Source organism: Cygnus olor, chromosome 2 (assembly GCF_009769625.2).
Source record: "Cygnus olor isolate bCygOlo1 chromosome 2, bCygOlo1.pri.v2, whole genome shotgun sequence".
NCBI lineage: Eukaryota > Metazoa > Chordata > Aves > Anseriformes > Anatidae > Cygnus > Cygnus olor.
The window spans coordinates 21,321,814-21,339,283 of NC_049170.1; the positions used below are offsets into that span (position 1 = coordinate 21,321,814).

At 39.9% G+C, this 17,470-nt stretch overlaps 1 protein-coding gene across 12 annotated transcripts in view; it reads right to left on the reverse strand.

The window, feature by feature from the left end:
- The window catches only part of CACNB2 (calcium voltage-gated channel auxiliary subunit beta 2), a 245,833-nt gene that overhangs the window by 105,102 nt on the left and 123,261 nt on the right, over positions 1 to 17,470 (reverse strand). Inside the window, exon 1 of one of the 12 annotated variants that reach the window (XM_040545629.1) lies at positions 14,980 to 15,415. The exons of 8 other annotated variants lie outside the window; for them this stretch is intronic. In XM_040545629.1, coding sequence (XP_040401563.1) covers positions 14,980 to 15,030 — 51 coding nt within the window. In that variant the 5' untranslated portion in view covers positions 15,031 to 15,415. Of the gene's footprint in view, positions 1 to 1,645; positions 2,087 to 12,683; positions 12,752 to 14,979; positions 15,416 to 17,470 lie in introns of those variants that run through there. 3 more of the 12 variants (XM_040545631.1, XM_040545632.1, XM_040545633.1) reach the window with 3 other exon arrangements.

Below are 17,470 nucleotides of genomic sequence, written 5' to 3' on the forward strand. Positions count from 1 at the left end.
CACACACACCAAAACCCATGCAATTCATTGTGGACTTCCTATGTTTTTCTACAGATGCTACTTCACTTTGCCTAATTACGTGGAAGAACTGGAATACAATGTCCCACCTGCCTGGGACAGGTGTCTTAAGCATTAAACTATTTTCTATGACAAAGAACTTCTATATTTTTAATAACATTGAAACAGTATCAGGACAAGAGATGGAGAGATGCACTGGGCTCCACAACCCTAGCGCCATTCTTCAGCCATTTAGGTGACTTTCAAGTTACTTGAGTATTTCAGACCCATAGCTCCCACTCCCTTTACAAAACAGTAAGTAACTGCAAAAGGTGTGGAGGAACACTGAGACTGCAAAACAAAACAAAAATAACCAATACAGATTTGCACCCCTTTACACATAACTACAATGAAATGGATTAAAGAAAACAGTCTATTAAAAGCTTATAGTTGGAAACTTTCTTTTGCTTGTCAACTTTTTTTAAACAATCAGTCAATCCACAACTGTAATGCCCTGTTGTTTACTGCTTTGGAGAAACTAAGCTCTTTTCAGTTTCCGTGCTTGGTCTGTGAAAGTTTGTGCGACTTGCACACACAAATGAGTTCAATGTGCAGACAGCTGCATTTAAATTATTTTCCTCAACAACTTCTTCTACGTTTCCTGCATCTCAAAAACATAGCTGTTTGGCATTACAAAACAAGGGGAAAAAAATCCAAAGTAACTAAATTAATTCCTTGAAATGTGTTGGAGAACCCAGAATGCCATAAAAGGCGCTTTCATACTTCAAAGAACAATTTCAATAATCAAAACAAAACATTTGCAACTGCAAGTTGTATGCAAAGAATGTGCCACTTTTTAACATGCGAAATTTGTTTTGCTTTCCTATAGCAAAGTTCATAAACGATTCCTTTGGTCTCGTTATTTTTCCCCATAGCTCCTCAGGTCGTGCCGTGGTCACGAGTTGTGTGGGGGTGGAAGAATCCATCCACACCGCTTACAACACAGCGCTTGAGCCTCAGGCTGCAAAACTGCAACTTTTATGTCAGATACCAATGCCATGCAACAATGCGGAGTTATTTGCGGTTTACTTCTCATCTCCTCTTACATCACCAACTGATTTAAAGTGTCATTTTACACTAATACTGGAGTAAAAACAGTGTCAGATCTTAGTGCGGGCGTGCTGCGGGTTTTTGTTAAGCTAGCTCTTATGATGGACGTAACATTACATCACAATGGCATGTTTTGAACTGGACAAAAGAAATGGCTTGGCAACACTCCCACAAATATACAATTAAGGTCAGCTCTGCAACCCACTTGTAGTCCATCTAAAGTGCAAAGTCTGAGAAGAATTCTCAATTATCTGGAAGTGCAGCCCAAAGTCTGGGTAGCCTCATAACAGTCAGTATTTTGGTATTTTCAGCACCCATAAACGTGACAAGGAAAGGAAATTCAGTTTTAGCTACCAAGTAGTATCTCGCTACTTGGAGGACTTGCAGAGCAATGCCACTTTGCAAAGCAAACTGGCGAGCACTGAAGTCCAACCACAGAAAGCAGAGCACTGGCAGACTTTCAAAGCTGCCCGGTATATCCTGAGAAACACCCAGCGTTACAAGAAACCGTAAGAAGAAAATCCACGCGTTATCTTACCGCTTCGTATTCCTCGCTGCCAAAAAGGTACATCGCTACCCCTTCCCGGCCGCCCCGACCGCCTACGGCACCGGCTCCGGCTGCATCTCCAACTTCTCCGCCTCAGCCAGGCGGGCTCTGCCCCTCTCTGCCCCTGCCTGTGCCGCCGCGCAGCTGCAGCTCCTCGCTGCGAGCGGCCGGGGAGGCGCTGCCCGGAGCCCCGCGGCGCTGGGGGCCGGGATCGGGATCAGGACCGGGGCCGGGATCGGGATCGCGATCGGGATCAGGGCGGCCTCCCGGGCTCCCGCCGCCCGTCAGGCGCCGACTGGCTCCGCGGCCGGGGCCTGCGGCGGGGCAGAGCCCACCGGGCGCCGCCGTGGTGAGGGCAGAGCCCTCGGGGAGATGGCGGGGCCGCCGCGGCACGGGGAGAGAGGCGAAGTGAAGCAAAGCGAAGCAAAGCGAAGTGAAGCGAATCGCCCTGCGAGCCACAGCGACTGCTTGAAGTCGCAGGAGGTGGAAATCGGGTCTGGATTCCCGAGCTCACCTAAAGGTTGCTCTGAGTCCTCTGAAGGCTCTGCAGAAAGCCTGGGAGGTATCTGTCCCTCTGTCTCTCTCATAAAGAAAAAAAAAAAAAGAAAAAAAAAAAAAAAGAATCACTTCAGGATTGTTTTCCGTTGCTATGTTTCACTCACTTCATCGCTTCCTTCTGCTGATTAATCCCAGATTGCTCTGCTAGAGAAGCGTGGTGCAGCTTAATCTCTGTAGCATGATGGCACTCAGGTACCAGACAACCTGTGCCCAGCACCCTCCTGGTACAGGACGTGGCTCCAGCGAGTCCTGCTGCCCGTGGCAGGGACACCTGAGGCCACACCTGGCCCCTGTCCCAGCTCCAGCCCAGGTAGAGAGGAATGCCCAAGGAATGGCAGGCAAGAAAGGGGAGAAGTGGCCAAAGAGCAGGGTAAAACACTACAGACTAAAAGTCCTCGGAGGCTGATTCACTGCCAGCATTCCAAATCTCATACTAAAACAGCACTTTAAAAATGTATCTCATTAAAACTGGTTTAGGAATACAAAATAAGTCAGGTATACGGAGTTGCCCACTGTTAGAGGCTGACCTCCACAGCTCAGGGAGAGGCCACCAGCTGGCATCCAGCAACAGCTTTAAAGCAGCACTAGGAAACCTATCTCCTCCCTGCTCAGCCCTCTGATATGAGCTCTTCCATAGAGCTTGTATTGCTGCTGGCACTATATCCCGTACTCAGGACTACACATAAGCTCTAGGAAAAATTACTAGTGTTGTAAGCATGTAATACCTGAAGAAAATAAATGTGTGTATACTTGCCCATATATATATCTATGTATCTATAATCACAAGCGTAACACAGTGATACCATGATAAGACACCAATTACACACACAGCACTGAAAAACAGTTTGTGCTGCTTAACTTCCCTGTCTTGCACATAGAAAAGAGGACCAGATCTCTCACCTAAGAAAAACACCAAATGATGAAGTTCAAATATGGTGTAGATATCTTCCCCGTTCCTCCTCCCCCAGACCCCTGCTTATTTTAAATAGATCTTGACTATCTCAGTTTCTTTGCATGAGTTACAATACTCTTCTCTCAATCTGCCTTCACTGTCAAAATAGACCTTTGGGCCTCTGTTGACTGTATGTGATGTGATTCATAAATCATGACTTAAGTTAGTGTATATATTCAAATGCAGAGTTAAAACCAAGCTAGGTACTCTTGGAAAGGGCAAATTGGAGATCAGAAGATATTAATATTGTTTCCTTTCACTGTCTTCCAGCCATATGTTTACAAAACAGCAGTAGTTTAATCTGTCAGCCAAACCGGTCACTTCACATTATATCAATTGCAAATTATGCTTCAGACAAGGAATATCATAATATTGTGTTGCCACAAACAAATAAAACATGCATCATTCCTGCACCAAGGTAAATAACAGATATAAAACAGTTAACAGAATGCAATTATCACTCATCCAAGACAGGTGTCACTACTGATGCTGAAAGAGCATGGTTACATATGCTTATTAATTTGAACATAATTGTCTCAGCTTTACTGCACAGCTTCTTAATGTGAAACCACACCTGTCAATACTAGGCAAAACTAGCGTCATCACCCATTACTTTACTTGTCTCATACAGCTCTTATAAGCAATTGAAAAAAAAAAAAAAAACCACAAAGAAACGAAGGAAAAAAACAGCGGAACTGTCACAACTGTTCCTACTATCAAGAATAAGGAAAGCATATTGCTCTCCATGTATTAAAAATTGTGGTGATCTTTTTCTGAACAGTTTCATCAGCTCCTGTACTTTGGGCATGAATATGAAATCAGGGGGCGGGGGGGATTACAGTTCACATACACTCAGCAGAGACTAAATTCAGATTGTCACCATAAGTGACTTACATGTCACAAGCAATTCTCACTACCGACAGTACAAGCAGCCAGAGTCTGGCAGCTTGGACGGTAAATAAGCTGAATTGCTCATTGCTCTCTTGAATTGAAACATCATGACAGGTACCCAAGTCTATCTTAGGGCTCCAGAAAGCAAGTCTGTATATAGCTTTTATGGTTCAAGAGTTAAAGTCTGCAAAAATGTCACCCCTGTTGAGGATGTTTAAACTTATAACAACATGTGAATGGCCTGTGCTCCACTCCTAGTCCAAGGCTAAGTGACAACAGTGGATTTTCTCTGTGCATCCCTTCTCCAGTGGCTCAGTGTGGCATGGGACTGACCAGGACTTGGAGGACAGCATCTCTCCACTATTGATCCTTGCCACAAGGCAGTACAGATGAAAAATATCAGCATCAGTGTAGAAAGAGTAAGCACAGAAGTGGAAATGGCAGAGAGAAGAGTGGGTTGGAAATGGGAATCAGGCAGTGATGGGACAGCAGCAGTTGTGGGAACGGGAAAGTAAAAAAAAATAAAAAAAAAAGTGCAGAACTAGGAAAGTAAGCAGCATGATCTACAGGAAGGAGAAACTAAAAGCTGGACCAGCAGACACATGAAGATTGAGTGATACAAGTGTTCAAGGTAGGGCATGGAATACAATAGGATTTGGAAAGACCTGCACAGGGACAGTCAGCTACCTGACTAGCCTAAAGCTAGGCTAAGGTAACCAGGGAAGAGGGGAATACCATGGAGAAGCTCAGAAAGATGCTGACCCAGAACTGGGATGCCTGAGCAGAACTGCCTGATCAAGCAATTAGCGACTACCTAAAATCCTCTAGGATGGAGACTTCAGCAGGAAAGCAAGTTTAGGATAGCAACGGAGCTTGGATAAACACAGAGTGCCAAAAGTACAGCAACAACTCTGCAAAGAAAGAATGTGGAAACAAAGTTAAGGACTCTGCCACAGTGTGGAATTGCTCCTCTCCTGCACTGGTACCCTCCAGCACGACACATGCTTTTAAGTATGCATGACAAGGAGATACACAGGAAAACAAACACAACTTGATCCAGACTGCACCTTAAGATCCAGCCTTCAGACTAAAGAAAAACAAGCTACCTGGAGGCTTGGCCATGAGAGTCGAGACTATAGTCTGAAATGATGAGTAAATCACAAGAATAAAAGAAATTATCTCTTAAGTGTTCTAATGTATACAATTACTTGTAGAGTAGTCCTTAGTCATCCATGGAATCAAGGACGGCAGTAGCAATATGAAACATCTGTTAACAAAGGCAAGCAATCTAAACTGTAGGTGTGTCAATGAATGTGGACTGTTTGCTCTTGTTGTTTCTGTAAGTTTTGTTCCTTTCATACAAATCTATTCATATGTATAATCCCTAATGGGAAGGAGTAAAAAACAACAGAGCCAGACTCTTTTCAGTGATTCCCAGTGACAGGGCAAGAAGCAATGGATGCTGATTAAAATACAAGAAATTCAGTTGCAACACTGGGGGGAAAAATATATATATTTTTTCCTCTTACTGTAAGTGTGACTGAGCACTAGAACAGGTTGTCCGGAGAGTTTGTGGACTCTTCATCTTCGGAAATACTCAGAAGTTGCCTGGACCTGGTCTTGGGCAACCAGCCCTAGCTGACCTTGCTCCAAGCAGGCAAATGGACTAGCTTATCTCCAGAGGTGCCTTCCTACCTCAAGAAATCTGCGAAACCATAAAAAAACTTGTGTGTATATATATATATATGTAAAATCTAGTACATGCTGATATGTTATTTATTCCACCCCTTGATTTTAATTTTCAAAGATTAAACATAATGACTTTTCAAATTGTCTAGGACAGCATTCAACTCCAGTATTTAAACTCTGACCCATGTCTTTTAAGCATAGCTATGAATCGTCTCCACTATAAATAACCTTGTATATCATACTACTTCAACATAGTGCCTTTGGGAAAACAAACAGAAAAAACTGCTGACACGGTTGTCAAGGTTAATAGACTAAACAGACGCTCCTTGATAAACACAAATCTTTCAACTTGCATCCAGCAGTAACAACTATTTTTTCCTTCAAGAACTCTAAAGGAAAGCAATTGACTCCCTCTCACCTAATTCAGATTCACATTCAAATCCCAGTGAAGAGCATCAATAGCTTGTAACTTTCTTTTGCACAGCTAGCAACAAGAATTTTCTTGTAAACACAAGGAGTGCTTCATGCTTAAGGGAACGTTGGCAATGCTCCTATTTTCATTTTTCATTTACCTGTGGCAGATAACTCCAGAAAACGCATTCCCTTTCACATACGAGACCGAAGAGCAAGAGCTATTTCTCTTCAATTACCTGCCTTCCAAACTATCCTCTCCCGCATCAACACTACATAGCTGTTTAATAGTGTTACTTAAATTGGAAAATGATAATTAGCAAGTAATTTTTCAGTTTTTCCTATGAAATTTAGCAATTTAGCTGTCCCATTCATTTTCTCCTATGGTGCTCAGGATAACTGCAGGCACTGCACTTACATTGGCATAAACTGTGCCCAACTGCACCTCCAGAAGTGTTATTGATCCATGAAAGAGCTACCAAAGGAAACTGAAGCCTGTGTTTTCCTGTTCCTTAGGAACGTTTTGAAGAATTGGTCTTCTTCAACTCTTATAGCCAAAGTTACTTCTTGAATGAACTACACAAGTAATCAGTGTCCCAGTAGTTAAAGCAACAAGGAAACCAGACTGCGTTCTAAGAAGTATCTGAGTACTTTATGGAAATGAACTCTCTCAGCAAAGGAGACTGGAAACAAACTAACCCATAAGAGTTAACATCGGTCAGAGCACCATGCTGCTGCACGAAGGCTCATATCCTTTCACTATCGGTACGTAATTCAGCTCCTGCTAAATGTTCCTATCTGTAAATTATGGTGGGAGGGGGGGACAACTCGACACAGACCTCTTCTTATAGTTCTCTTGGATAACACCTTCCTTTCTTTTTAAAGCACCTCCCAAAAATACCTAGTTTGAATCAATTAAAAGGTTCACTGGATATTGTTTTTTCTTAGATTTTCATTTCAAAAGCATTGGGCAACATCCCAGAACATGGTGCAAACTCCAAACCACAGAGATGCTCTGCATTCAAATCCAGAAGACTTTGTATTTCTTTTCAGTGTATTGTATTACATATACATAAATTTAAAGTTCGTCTCCTTACATAAAAGACCATACACTACATTGGATATTTGTAATGTTCTACATATGGTGTGCATCTGAAAAAGGGTTGATAAGTAACATTTTATTTGATGAGATACTATTTCATTTAGGTATATTACTAAACAATGTCAATTAAATGAAGATGCAATAATTAAAGACCTCCTTAAGATTAATGTCACATCTTAGATCCCCATAACAACCTTACAATTAATGAATAATAAAGTTTGAAAGTATGCTCATGGAACTATTGGAAAGCTATTTCAATTTTATTTTTAAACACTGAAGCTGCTTATCATTTGCAGATTGTTATTGGTTATTATGGTTACCATTCTCTAACACAATCCAATCTGCCTGCAGTTTTCTATTTCAGGATACAGCGGTGATAACATTAACAGCAGACTAGACTTCTCATCTTGCAGATATACATACATTAGGGGCACATGCTATCTCCTCCTGCATTAGAAGATAACATGAGCATGTTCTCAAAGTGTCACAGAAATAACAAGCTACAAGTGGCTGTCATTCTTGCAGTCAAATACTAAAACATTTAACCTAACTCACAAGGACAGTCATGAACATAGTAAAGTTTTTGTACCATTTTAGTTGTATAATAGGTCCTCTGCATTCCTCTGATATTGGAGAGGTGTTTAGAGTTGAAAGATCAGTCCACAGGTGATTGTTCCCATGTATGGGCAAGATTTATTTGTACGGTTTTGTCTGTTTGTTTGTTTTAATACAGTGCAGTCATGGGGAATATCATATTCTTTCAGTCTTGAAGCAGTGAAGCATAGAGAATGGGGATACAAACCTAAGCAGCAAGTCAAGTGGTCAACATGCCCTCACTGGTCTAAGACATGTGCAGAAGTGGCCTGCAATTCAAAGTGTAGCCAAACGTTTCTGAAACAGCTGTAACCTTTCTCAGAGCTTTATGAGGCTGGGGAAAAATTAATTGCAAGAAGAGAAATGCATATGCTTTGGAGCACAAGAACAGCAATAATAGAACCAATCTTTGAAGTAAAATATATAAAATCTATACAACTTGGAAAAAATAGCCTGTGATGGCTAACGTTCCTTAGAAAATACAGATTTCCACTGAAAATTTAGCATTTTAACTCTTTAAAGTCACCAGTACATGCTGCCGATCTGCTACATCAAATGCTACATTAAATTAAAACTGGGGTGTATTTCCAGTGAGAGGCCTTCAACTCTCATATGCGGAACATGTCTACTCCTGGGTGCGCACTATATTTCACGTGCCTCAGGCAACTTGATGATCGCCAAACACTTATCTCCCAGAGCAAGTGACTGAGGAGCAACTGTGGGAATCCCTTTGGCTTGTAGCCTTCTACAGAAGCCACCATGAACTGCCGTGGATACTAACTACCTCTGTCCACATCTCCACATCCTGAAAATTATGCTAAAGTTAGAGCTTGTCCTCTGGGTCCTCAGGACATTCATTTATCAAGTGATATTTCACAGTGGAACGGTCCAAGTGCTGTGTCCTTTAAAACTGTTTTGTTTTTTAAAATGAGGCATTAATTCATATACCAAACCCAATCATACCTTAAAGTCATATTTATAAAAGTCCATGTAAAACTTGAACTATTGATAACTCTGCATTCTGTTCTCATTTCAGAAGCGAAAGCATATCTGATTAGCAGAGCTATAACAGCAGGCCACAGAAGGCATTTTGGCACACTTTGCTTTTGTTTATTCATTTTTGGCACAAGCCATCATTCCATATTTCCATCAATTTAAGTTATTGATTCTCACCAAATGTTGTGGTTACTTTGGCCTCATCATGCCTTCAAATCTCAGTTCCCATTCCTAATTTTTACTATATTTGTAATATTTCTGATGCCTGCATTTTTGGCAAGCCTAGAAGTACTATTAATTATGTTTAATTTTTGTGAGAACCGGTTTGTACAATTTAACGAGTTCCAGTGAAATGAGTTCTGGTGCAATGCAAAAGCTGGAAAAACTCTGCTCGGCAGAAAGGACTATGTATCACTTGAGACCCACTTCAGAGCTCAGAATAGGAATTAAGTGGAATTTAGGCAGCATATGTGCTGTTGTAATGACCTCTCGCACCTCTGAGTATGAATGTCACCCTGGCACTGCAGAAACATACTTCAGTTTAATGAGCAGGGAGCCAGAAGCATAACCCTGGCTAATAGGAGCAGTAACTGTAACTCTCAATGTGTTGTGGTGAAAGCAGAGTCAGAAGAAGCAGTCTGCTAGCTAAGTGAAGCGAGAAGTTAGTAAGGTAACGGAGATAATTTGAATAGTTAAGTTATACCATGCACAGATTTAATGCAATATGTGAGAAAGGCATTTTCAGAACTACCCTGATGAAATGCAGCGGTAATATACTTGCAGTCCTACTGCCCTGTCCACCCTAATTAACAGAAATCTTGTTGGCAGGGAGTAAGAGTGTTAGATCCTGAATATAAGGGACAGGGTTCCAGAGTCTTTTCTCTCCTACACTGAAAATATATATATTGTTTCCAAGTCAGTTATATTATTTTAGATCAGCATAAATTTGTGATTTTTAAATTACATTTTCTGTTTGGTACATTTTTTTTTTCAATTCCCTGTTGCTACAATTCACAGTCAACATTGATTAAATAAGTGCTCTGAACAGCCTGGTTCCTCAGTGTTGTCATTACTGAGAATTCAAAATGTGTACCTCAAACTATATTTCTCTGCTGGGTTTGCCTTCTTAACCCGAGACTGCAAGGTCATGATCCTCTGAGAGAGGCTTCAGCACTTTCTGCACCTCAGCTGGACTTTTAAAGGTGAACCTTCTGGTGTTTCAGCAGACCTTTTCCAGGTTCAGATACGTGACACTAAGGTGAGTTGGGTGACAACTTCTGCAGTCACCAAGAAACTCCTACTGAGTACAAAAAGTTTACTAAACAATTGATTTACTACAATGACAACAAAAAGTGAATATCATAAGGATTCTGATCAAATCCATAATTGTTTATCTTAATATGGTAGTGATCTATAAAAACATATTATTGTAATCCCAAGCTACATTAATTTCTCCTCTCCTATCATCACAAAACTGAACCTAAGGAGTTTATCGTGTCAGGCATGAGATGACCTGAATAATGGATTTACACTAAGCCAGCATCAATGCAGAGTTGCTTTTAAAACTTAAGAAAAGGATTCTCTCAAGCAGTCTAGTTCAGAAACCGTAAGCTTCTCCGCCTAAAACAAAAGATTTCTGCAGTTATGCTGCTAGTTACGTGAAGTCTATACAAATTATAACAAAGCCAAGACTCATGTGAAAGCACAGCAATAGAAGCTGATCACATTTTCTTAACAGAAAATATCCAGCCAGAAAATATGAAAGCCAGAAATATCACAATGTTCTGGGAACTCACCAATTTACTTGAAATCTGGCAGAAAGTTCTCAAAGTGCTTAGCTTGAAATTGACTTTTATAGCATTCCACTGTAGCATGAGCTCCTGAAACTGTTACCTGATTAAGCACTTTGGTAACTCATTCCTTGTACACAGTGATCCTGCTTCCAAGATGAACTGGAAATATTGCTGAAAAGCAATACTTAGACTTCAAATGTTACTTTTTTCAATACCTTATATTACAATCTATTAGTTTCTAGAGAGCAAATACTGAAGAGATTACTCTTTCAAATACAATTTTTTTTTCCATTGTTACGTTATTAGAAAAGGAAAAAAAGAAAGATATGCCTATTTTATTATCATATAATAATAAAGTGTATGTGGATATGACAAAGAGAAACCACCAGAACCTTTCAAATGAAAAATAGTCAGAGTGGTGCTTAAGGAAGCAAAATCATAGTCTCTTCATAAGGTGAAAAACAAAGCCTATGCATGTCTGGGTCTCACAAATTTGCAAAGAAATGCTTTGACCACGTACAAATTTAATTGCACAGAAACGATGATGCTTACTTTACTGAGGACTTTGTCAGACTGAGAAGATGCTGAGTGAAAACTATCACAACGGGAGCAAGTCTTACCAATGACACCCCTGGATCAGAACAAGCCCATTCAAAAGGAAATTTAACTTTTACCCAGAATTGCTAGTAGATCTTAAAAATGATTTTCTGATACTAATAGTCTACAAATATAATTTACTGCCAAGTTAATAATTTTTAAGTGATGAGTATTCTAACTTGTCAATCTGTCAACATCTTTTCAGCAGCCTCAAAAGATTCAGGGAATAAAATATATATATCCATTAAAAGACTGCAAAATGCAATGTATCATTAATGACGAGCTGCAGAAAAACAAGTTGTTTTGTGAACAGCAGAAGTAATGAAGCCTGGTTTCCCACTCACACCTCCACAATACCTTTAACTTGCTCTCATTTCCCTACACACCACATGCTCTGCACACTCAGTTCCCCTCCCCTCACTAAACTTCCCTTCTCTTTCCATGAGTTGCTGGTTGAACAAGAGGCAGCATTTGGTTCAACTACTCTGGAGTTAAATTTGTGCTAATCAGCTGGCGGGATGCTATCTTTTAGATGCCAGAAGACCCCAGAGAGTGACTTGACTTAAACACTGGCATGCAGAGCAAATGGCTTTAGCAGCTCCAGCCAGGCCCCCAAGAAGGTCTCAGTAACTCCGAGAATTTAAATTGGCCATTGGACTGAAGTTAGAGAGAAGCAAAACTAACGGATGGAAAGTGGGATTGCATAAATCTTGTCTTAGGGAACCAACCTAAAATTCAGAGCTGTTACACAAAGACTGTCCATACGCTTTAATACTCAAAAGCTTGATTAAATGTAAAATGCTGCATGAGCAGCAATGTAAACAATATACTTTTCGAACTATCTTTTTCTAAGAACAACGGTTGCTGTTATTAAGCAGTTGCAAGTACAATGTAAGCACCAGGTTTTCATGCAGTGCACGTGCAGAAACAGTGGAGCATAAAAATATAAGTACAGCATTTCTCTACATAACAGTGAATGGTAGGGATCAGTAATAAAAAGACTGCAAAAAATCACATGTGCATATGTAATTAGAAAACCTGTTTTCACAATTTCACAATTCTTCTGCATTTTATCTCATAGCAAAAAGTCACTTTACAACAGAGCAGCCTAGTGGCTCAACAGCCACTGGGTAATGTAAATGTAAATGTAACCTCAATGAAATGTAAACACTAAGGTTTACGTGTAAACCTTAATGTAATGGAGGTTCAGAGGCCCTTTACCTCCCCTTCTTTCACACCCTTTTTATTCTGCATTTCTGCACTGTCCATCCTAGTAAGAAAATAACAAAACTAACCTGTTTGATTTTATGAATTTCCAGGCTTGTTCATTATAATTTGAACTAAAAACAGCAGCATAAATTTCATACACCACTGATGCTGAAAACAAATTCAGGAATATTGGGATAAATTGGCAAAAGTCAGGATATCACTTCACTGTGTCCTCACCTCACCCGCGATGCAATGACAGCCTCGGCAGACCATAAGGAATTACTGCGCCTGATGTGCTTACAGTTTCTGGCAGTTACAGAACTTTCCATATTGTAGAATTTTATGTCACAAGGACTGTGTTGGTGGTGAAAACATGTCAGTGGTTATGCAATAAGTATTATTTTATCTTATTGTAACATTTTGACTAGAATACTTCAGCGGTTAACTTGTTACAAGGGACATCTGACATTAAGAGGCTATCACTAATAGTCACTTTACTTAATTACACATGTCAAAAACATGAAAGAGAAATCAGGCTGTATCTTTTAATCTTCCCAATCTTACCATTGCTTTCTACTTAGCCACCTAAACAATACTTTTTTTTCGGTTATATAGTGTTTGAGGACTGTTACTGCGAAAAAGAAGCTAATTTGCAAGCACAGTTTCCTATAAAATCCTTCTGAACAATGAGTGACTACAGCCAAAATTCATATCAGCCAAGCTAAACAGCCCACTCCCCCTCAAAACATACCGAAAAACTAGGAGAAAAACTGAGGGAACAGGAAAAGAAGAGTCCTCAACCATCATTTTGAAAGAAGGGTTGAGTAAATGTTCAGAAATGCAGATTACGCTGCACAGATGAAATTGCCTTTTTTTTTTTTCCTCCTTTCCCCTGGTCCATTCCCCTTATTAAGGGCCTGCCATGAAGCAGAAATCTACATGATGAATGTTGATGAATTGTTCCAGTCAAGTTTTATTCCTTTCCACCCATATTCCATTTTACCTATCCTGCTTTCTTGCTACAAAAGTCCTTTACATCCACAGCACAGCTCCTTGAGATCTTCTTGCCCTTTCGAGCAGGGGCTCTCCTCCTTCCACTAGCACCTCTATGACGATGCCAGGTAGAGCTCAGATTGCTTCATGCTGCGATACAGGAATAATCTCTCAGATTTTCTCCATTTGTAATTGTACTGGGATTGTCAGAGAATGCCAAAACACACTAATTCATCAGAATTTTTAAGAACTGATGGGAAAAGATATATTAAGACTTAAAGAATTAAGCATTTAACTATGTTAATAACATTAGAAAATGCAAAAGGCAGCTATAGTTACAAGTGTAATAGCTGATTTCCACTATCCTGAACACCTATGCCGAAAACAAATTTGGCATAGCTGTAGACAGCAGTTGTATATCTTCCTACGTCACGACATGCCTATAAAACCCACTGATGAATTAGTCCCCTCCGTCCCCCAAACATAGGTGCGGATTTAGATCCTGAGTGAAGAGCAGTTGTCTACAGGTGGACAGAAGGGAAGTTAGCAATAATCACTCCACTTCCCACTTGGAGATCCCCAAATAATCCAGAGAGAGAAACAATTCAGATTTGCTTTCCTTCAGGAAGAGTGATGCAGAGCAGCTGTTACACGAGGCACTGTCCCTGAGCTTTGTTGGAATAATTCTGAAAAGCAACCGTCATGCCTCTGATACACTTCTTCACTGCAACCATATTCAAATCTCTCATACAGCAAGTTTTTGAGCCAAGCATTTGGCTAACGTTTGTTTTTACTATTACAGAAATACGTTATTTTTACCATTTTAAATCTCCATTCTCTGTATCCTATGGCACAAAAAGGAAAACCATGCACACCCAATTACAATTCTTATAACGTATTTGTTGTCTATCTATATTTTATTTCAGAAGCACTGCTGGTGCTGGGATACCTGCTGCTATCATTCCCTGGCACTAGGGACACACACCTGGGAAGATGCTGCCAAACCAACACTTGTGACAGTGGTACAACCCAACCCAAAGCAGAAATATCAGAGCATAACATTTGTGCCTGTCCAGAGAATGTACTTCAAAGTATTGCCAGCAGAGAGTCCCATTGCTCTCAAATTGAGGAGAAAACTATCGTTTAGCACAATCCTAAGAGCACAGAACAAACAGCAAGCTACTTCATTTCAGCTATGGTTAACAGGGTTACAGACAGAAGTGCTCGCAGCAGCAGCCACCTGCACAGGCTTTCACTTCTGCTCAACTCCAGTACTGGTAGTTTTTCAGAAAGACAGCAATTTAGTACCTGTTTTATTTTATTATATATATATTTTTTTTAAGAAAAACAAGCTCAAAAGTATAATTTGGACTTCTACTGTATGGCAGGCACATTTTTCAACACTATTTATTGGCTAGATGAGAGCAAAGTGAAACATTTTAACTGCAATTAAGTTAATTTGTTAGCCAGCCTGTACACTTCATATTAAAATTAAAGCGCTCCCCAGCATCTGGCCTGCACTCCTTCAGCATATGCTTACCCCCGGCGTAACATGCTTAGCTTGAGGAGTCATCAGGCGTCTGTCGAGCATGTCAGGCTTGCTCCAAGTGGGCCAGCCCTTCCAGCAGCAGCAACACTTCCTCCAGGAGCGAAATCCCCAAAACAGAGCAGCACGCTGGCAAAAACTTCAGCAAATCAGCCTGCATTAACCAACATTTGAGTTTCTTCTCGTCCTAAGGCCTGGTTTAAAATGCCAAGCTTTTGCCTATATGAAGTGATACTGTTTGCTTAGAGATTTCTCTCAGCTGTTGATCTGATTCAGTTCCTATGTTAGGTTACAGCTCAGCAGAGAACCCGTCACCATCAATTAACAAATAGGAGTGGGAGGGCTCTGTGCTCCCAGCAACGTCTGATGATTTAAGAAAGAAGCCTGCACACTTGCTGGAGTAATACAACATTTTATTAATCTCAGTTGCATGCCTTGCAGTGCACATGGCCTCCTGTTAATATATAACAACTAGCTATGCAGTAATAAACAAGTCACAGAGAAGTGTCTGAATGTGAAAACAGATAATCAGATTTCTTTATGTTTGTGGATATGGATTTGTTTTTACTTTTTTCCCCCTTTCTGAACAGAGATGTTAGGCACTGGTATGTCAGGTTGGAAATCTCAAGTCAGGTGGGAAATCTCCCAAGTAAAAGGAAAATTATGCTTGACTACAATTAGGCAGATGATACATTCTAACGAACCTCAACCATGGTTGCTTATAAAAGCTACCATTCTAAAAAAAATAAAATAAAAAATTGCCACATCGGTATTCTGGTACTTCCATGCATTAGCTGGTCCACTCAAAGTGTCAGGAAAACTCCTATGCATGCCATTATTGGCCCCTAATGCGTTTAAGAGTTTGCAGGATTAGGGTCAACCGGCTTAAATTTAGAGTATAGGGTAAATGTAAATAAGAAGAAAGAAGAATAAATGTATGCATTTGATCAGAGGCTTCTGAAGGTGTAGCAAAGAAGAATAAGGTACAGGGAGCAACAGGTATGAACAAAGAACAGCAGGGAGACAGCTTTCTGCCCCTGCTACCACCAAGAAATAAATGACAAGGCAGCGACTCCTGAGAGTAGCAAGAAGCACAACCGTTTTCGGAGGGCTCCAGCTGCTCAGTGAGCCAGGCAATCTCTTCTGATTGTACCTGGAGACAGGCTTTTAATACATGAAGCAAAGTCTCATCAAGTCAAAACTGGTCCATGAGAGCTGAAAACATTTTGTATTTCCAAAGGCCAAACCCATAATACTGACTTTGTAAGTAGACTCTGTAAAGTCTAAGGTAGTTGCAGAGGGACACCTACTTCTCTCACTACAAGAATCAACACATTATATATATATTATATGTTATATATTTATATATATATATAAATAAAGACTTCAGACTGGTTTCCATTAATTGGTTTCTACACATATTTTTATACAGTCACTTCTAAGGTGTATCAAGGTCAATATAAAGTTATCCTCTTTTCTTTCCCCCAACAAAAATCACTGTACATGTGATTTATTTATTTTTTATTTACAACGACTGCATACCACATTCTTAACAATTCTAGCTCACTGAAGCTAGAGCTGGTTTTTAGTTTATACATGATTACTCATTTGTGTTTTTTTTTTTTGGAAGGTGGGGTCTTGGAATGCAGGATTGTTAAAACCTTAGCACAGTTTCAGATGCCAATATTCATCTTAAATGTTGAGATGGCAAATTAAATTAAAACAGTAGAATTAAATCAGCAGAAACCTATCATATATATATGATAGCCAAAGATTTATTTCTCATGAAATAGATACTTCTATTTACATGAAATGGATTCAAGAAAATATAACAAATAAATTACACAGAAGATCAACAAGTGCTTGTATAATTTAATTTGACTTCCAGGAGGCACTCCTAGGCTGCATTATTAAACTGGAAATGTTGAAACCACTACTGTTTTTCAGAGGAAGCAAACCGAAAACTCCAAGCTACAATTTTAGAAGGCTGTGAGAAGTATAGCAACTTCTGATGCAATAGTATATTAACAAAGTTTTTTTTTTTTTTTTTTTTTTTTTCCAGTACAATTACTGAGCTAGCTTTTTGGCAAAATCAACATCCTTAAAGAGTTTAACACATGCTGTGGGACACAAATACCTTGGGGCCAATCAGAACTGTTCTGAATACACAATCGTAGTCCCAGCTGGAATATCACGTTTAGTACAGGGCAGCCCTGATTCCAGAGGCGTACTTTCTGTCCTTCAGCAGATTTTACAGAACACCAAAACCAAGCTTTCAAGACCAGGCTGTCATTATGGCAAATTTCGGCATCACAATATTGAAACAAAAGAACTTTGCACTAGAAAACACAGTAAAAAGATGACTTAAGCTGCAGACAAAGTTAACAGGGAAATTCCCTGGTACTGATCATAAAGTTTCAAAATCTCCCTAGATCTTCTAGACATAGAATAGGAAATACTTTTTTTTTTTTTAATTTATTTTTTA